Below are 5,549 nucleotides of genomic sequence, written 5' to 3'. Positions count from 1 at the left end.
ATGCACCGAAAGAAACAACGGTCGCTCCACCGGAGAAGAGTCCTGTTCAGGAGGGGAAATATCCCATTCCTGAAGACGCCTGGTATACGGATGGGTCCAGCGAAGGCAACCCGAGCAAGTGGAGAGCAGTGGCATACCATCCCTCCACTGACACAATCTGGTTTGAGGAGGGGGATGGTCAAAGTAGCCAGTGGGCAGAATTGCGAGCCGTGTGGATGGTTATCACCAAGGAACCTGGTGACAGTGCACTGAACATCTGCACGGATAGTTGGGCTGTGTATCGTGGGCTCACTCTTTGGATCGCACAGTGGGCCACCCAAGACTGGACCATCCACGCCCGACCGATCTGGGGCAAGGAGATGTGGTTAGACATATGGACTGTGATTAAACATAGAACCGTACGCGTCTACCACGTTTCTGGACATCACCCCCTGCAGTCACCAGGAAATGATGAGGCTGACACACTGGCTCAAGTATACGGTGGATTGAGAACTCTCCTTTCAAGAACGTCGCCCACTGGCTACACCAGAAGCTGCGACATGCTGGACAGAAGACAATGTGGGCAGCTGCAAAGGCATGGGAGCTGCCCATAACTATGTCAGATACCATCCAGGCATGTCATAATTGCGAAGCTTGCTCGAGAATGAGACCGAAAGCCTTGCCAGAGACGACTGCCCACCTTGCCAGAGGACATAACCCCCTCCAGCGTTGGCAAATTGATTGTATAGGCCCTCTGCCACGATCTGAGGGGGCCAGATATGCATTAACCTGTGTTGACACGTTAAGTGGACTGATGCAGGCCTATCCAGTACCAAAAGCAAACCAGGCCTACACCATCAAGGCTTTAACCAAATTAATGGCGGTATATGGGACTCTGCAGTTCATCGAGAGAGTCCAGGCATCCCTCCGGAATGCTGCTGCGAGCTGCCCCGCTCACAGGTTACCACCCTCCAATCCTCGGATTCAGTAGGGGTGCACTGCTGGCACTTGGTCAAGTGCTCAGGGTACCGCACACCAGCAGCTCCCTCCCGAGACTCTTCCTTTCACCACCGCAGCCGCTTCGTCCGTCTCCAGCTGCGCCCCTCGCGGGACCACGGAACCGCGGATTGGGATCCGCACTCACTGCGCACTGAAGAGCGTCTCAGTCACACACACACACACACACCCGAGTCTCACACAACCCCCAAGGCAAGAATTAAATTCCCTTACCTTGGTCCGTGCACAAAGTTACCGGGTCTACAGGGTCAACACCCATGCCTCCCTGCCCCTTGGCTTTCACAGAGCCCGTCCTTTATTTAACAGTCTCGGTTTCCTATCGGCCATCCCAAGGAGACACCTCACCACCCAGACAGGACTGCTACAACCAGTGGGGTGCACCCATCCCGCCCAGGGCATTGGGGGGTCCCCCAAGGAGGCAATAATGATCCCGGATGAGGCCCCCAAATTATTGGAAATATCCCAATCATCGATCAGAACAGTATCTCTGATCAAAGCAGACTGGATTTGCAATTGCAATGGAGGGCGTCCTGCAAGCAGGAGGAAGCCCTATGGACCTTCAAGATCGTCAAGCCCATCTGCAACCGAACCATACTACCCTCACTCAAACATCTCACCTCCAAATCACGTCCCTGAGAACCACATCCAAACGGTTTTTAAACTCATTCAGGGATGGTGACTCCACCACATCCCTGGGGAGCCTGTTCCTGTGCTTAATGACCCTTACTGTACAGAAGTTTGTCCTGATATCCAACCTAAACCTCACCTGGCACAACTTGAGGCCATTTCCCGTTCTCCTGTCACCAGTGAGAAGAGACCAGCCCCGCTCTCGCTGCAATCACCTTTCAGGTGATTGAAGAGAGCAGTGAGGTCTCCCCTCAGCTTCCTCTTCCCCAGACTAAACAGCCCCAGTTCCTTCAGTCTCTCCTCATATTCTCCAAGCCCTTCCCCAGCCTTGTTGCCCTTCTTTGGACCTGCTCCAGCACCTCCATGTCCTTTCTGTACTGAGGCACCCAAATCTGAACCCAGGACTTGAGGTGGGGCCTCACCAATGCTGAGTACAGGGGCAGGATGACTTCCCCAGTCCTGCTCACCACCCCATTCCTCATCCCAGCCAGGATGCCATTGGCCTTCTTGGCCACCTGGGCACACTGCTGGCTCACATTCAGCCCATGTCCATCAGCACACCAAGGTCCCTTTCCGTCAGGCAGCTTTCCAGCCACTCCTCCCCAAGCCTGTAGGGTTGCCTGCGGTTGCTGTGACCAAAGTGCAGGACCCGACACTTGGTCCTATTAAAACTCATCCAGTTTACCTTGGCCCATCGATCCAGTCTATCCAGGTCCCTCTTGAGAGAGACGCTCGAATCCAAAGCTTTCTGTTCAGACAAAGGTCTTCGTGATAGCAGCAGTTCTTCCATTATCGCAGGAGTGGGCACACGCCCCCCACTGGCAGGAGAGAACTTGCGTGCCCAACTCAGTGAGCTCCGTTCGTTCTCTTCCCTGGACCCGACGCAGGTAGGAACTCTCCTGGCGCTCGCTGCTTGAGCATCTCAGGCTCACCATCGTCCCGGCGCTGCTGCTATGATGCATTTCCAGACACAAGGGCTGTTACCCAACTGCTGTCTTTTTGGGACGCTTTGTACTTTGAAATATCTCCAGTATCTCAGAGTGAGCACATCCCTTCTGCTTTGTACTGTGATCGGAGGAAAAAAGTATTTCCAAGTTAGCACATCTGTTTGGCTTTCCATTTGGATAGGGAGGCAATGCTTCCAAGCTGGTACAGCCGTTCCATCCTGTGCTTGGCTCTCCCCATGCTGTCCTGTACCAGGCTCTCCCCATCCTGCACGTCTTCCTTCTCTAATGGGTCACAACACCCTGTTCTCAACCTCACTCCGTTCATCAGCTTCAGCTGTTTCACAGGAGGGCTCTAAGTCGAGTAAGAGCCTACAGTACCTATAGAAAACACTGGAAGCTTCCACTGCAAAATCACAATCTCCCTCTCACACTCGGCAGAACCTTTCTCCCCACTGGCAGATCAACACTCCTTCCCAACTTGGTGTCACCTGCAAGCTTACTGAGGATGCACTCAATGCCCTCACCAAGATCATTGATAGAGATGTTGAGTAGAAGCGGCCCCAGTATGCAACCGTGGGGGACACAGCTTGTGACTGGCTGCCAGCTGCATTCAACTCCATTGACCACAGCTCCTAGGGCCAGGCCATCCAGCCAGTGCTTCACCCAGCAGAGCGTGTGCCCATGTCTTGGCAGTGCTCTGACCCTCTCGTGAGACTCCGGGGCCGCAGCTGACATCAGGACACAGGAGGGTCCCTGCCACTTGAGCACGTGCTCTGCTCCAGCTCTCCAAACAGCGACGGTGCTTCAGACCTGCGCCTCAGCTGCGCTCCTCTCCGTTGGGCTCTGGGGAAAAACCTTCTCCGCTCCCTCCAGCGTCTCCCGTCCTCGTCTTCTCCATCCCTGCGCCCGACTGAGGCACCAACCCAGCAGAGGAAGCTGTGGTCTGCGCGTGGGCTGCGATGGAGAGCACCAACTGCATCCCAGGCAGGGGCTGTGTGAGCACCCACAGAGGGGCCGAGACATCTGCCCACGGCCCCGAGCTCCCCGCGAGCGCCTCAGAGAGCAGCGTCCCTCCAGGGGATGGGAGGGAATCGTGCAGACGCAGTGCTGCCGTGTGCCATCGCTACGGCCCATTGCTTTGTCTGGGGGGATTCACACACCTACGTCCCGTTCTGACTCCAGCATCTCACTGGAGCCATAAGGCTTGGCCTCACACAGAAGAAAGGAAGCGGGCACAGATGATTCCTTTCTCCCTAGGTCCTGCCACCTGCAGGCAGAGGGCGTGAGAAAGAGAATTTGTGAATTTCCAGGGCCCCTTCTACGTGACTTGATTTCCCAGAGCCTGTACAAAAGCGGATTGCAATGGAACAAGATGGCTTTATGCTTTTTTCACTTAATGAGGTGAGGTGGCCTCTATTGTTCCACAGGTGCGGGCTCGGGCAGGCAGGAGTAGCAGTGCTCCAGGTCGGGCCTGAGCAAAGGAGAGCAGAGCAGAGCAGAGCCGAGGAGCACCTCCATCACCGTGCTGGCCACACTCATGGAATCTGCCCCAGGGTCCCATCCTGGCCATGAGGGCACGCTGCTGGCTCATGGTCAACTAATGGTCAACCACTGCCCACCTACTGGTCCTCTGTTGGCCAACTCTTAGTCAACCACTGGTCAATTATTGGTCAACCATTCGCCAGTCATTGTTCCACTATTGGTCAACCATTGGTCAAACGGTAGTCAACTAACAATCATCTGCTGATATAGTACTGGTCAGCCTCTGATCAATTGTTGTTTAAATATCGGTCAACCACTCATCAACTGCTGGTCAACTGCTGGTCAATTATTTGCCAACTATTGCTCAACAATTGGTCCCAAATGATGTCCCAAAAAGCTTCCACACCTCCTACCATTCATGGCACCCCCAAAAACCTGCCACCGCCCCCTCCCACGCGTGACACCCCCTTAATCTGCTAAAACCCTCCCACACGTGACAACCCCACAGCCTCCCAAAAAGCTCCCACATGTGATAGACTCCAAAAGTTCTTCACTACCTACTCCCTCACGTGACATCCCCAAAGCTCCCCACGACCCCTCCCACGTGTGAAACCACCCCCCAAAAAACCTCCACCACCTCCTCCCACGTGACATCCCCATATTCCCCCCAAAAACTCCCATGAGTGACATCCTGAAATGCTATCCATGCCCCCTCCCTAGCTTGAAACACCCTAAAATTCCCACACACCCCACCCACGCGCAACACCCCCTTCATCACACCCCCCTACTGTCCCACATGTGACGCCCTCAAGGCAACCCATGATCCCCACGCATGCAACCACCCCCCAAAAAGCCTCCACCACACCATCCCACGAATGGCACCCCAAAAACCTCCCCCGCCTCCTTCCACTCATGACCCCCCCCTCCCACGCGTGACACCTCCTAAATACCTCCAACACCCCTCCCACACATGACACAACCCCAAAATCTCCACAGACCCCTCCCACGCATGACATCCCCATTGTGTCCCAAAAACCTCCCACGCATGACAGATCCCAAAAATCTCCATCACCCCCTCCCAAACATGATACCACCCTAAAACACTCCACCACTCCTACCACATATGACACCCCTAAAAACCTACATGGCCCCTCCAATGTATGACACCCTCTCATATAACAAACCACCCTCACCACATTAAGTGAAAAAAAAAAAGTAAAGACATCTTGTTTTATTGCGACACGTGGTTGACCAACACTTGACCAACGCTTGACAAATAGTTGATCAACGATGGACCAGCTGTTGACCAACTGCTGACCAGTGGTTGACCATGAGCCAGCAGCCAAGATGGTTCACCACACCTGACCATTTCATGCTCTCCCCTGCTCCCCCTCCTGGTTTCTGAGTTCTGACTTCCCTCCAGAACAGCACAGCCGGCCCAGGCAGTGCTGCCCCTTCTCTCCGGGCTGAAATGGTCACTACTCAGGAAAAAGGGTG

The 5,549-nt window shown here is 54.6% G+C and overlaps 1 protein-coding gene across 1 annotated transcript in view; it reads left to right on the top strand.

The window, feature by feature from the left end:
* Positions 1 to 970, top strand: part of LOC110391220 — a 4,169-nt gene extending 3,199 nt beyond the window's left edge. Inside the window, exon 3 of the mRNA XM_021383026.1 lies at positions 800 to 970. Coding sequence (XP_021238701.1) covers positions 800 to 970 — 171 coding nt within the window. The remainder of the gene's footprint in view (positions 1 to 799) is intronic.
* The last annotated feature ends 4,579 nt before the right edge of the window (positions 971 to 5,549 follow it).

Source organism: Numida meleagris, unplaced genomic scaffold (assembly GCF_002078875.1).
Source record: "Numida meleagris isolate 19003 breed g44 Domestic line unplaced genomic scaffold, NumMel1.0 unplaced_Scaffold324, whole genome shotgun sequence".
NCBI classification, from domain to species: Eukaryota; Metazoa; Chordata; class Aves; order Galliformes; family Numididae; genus Numida; species Numida meleagris.
The sequence above is the reverse complement of the archived record's forward strand: the minus strand, read 5'-3'. Positions and strand labels throughout refer to the sequence as shown.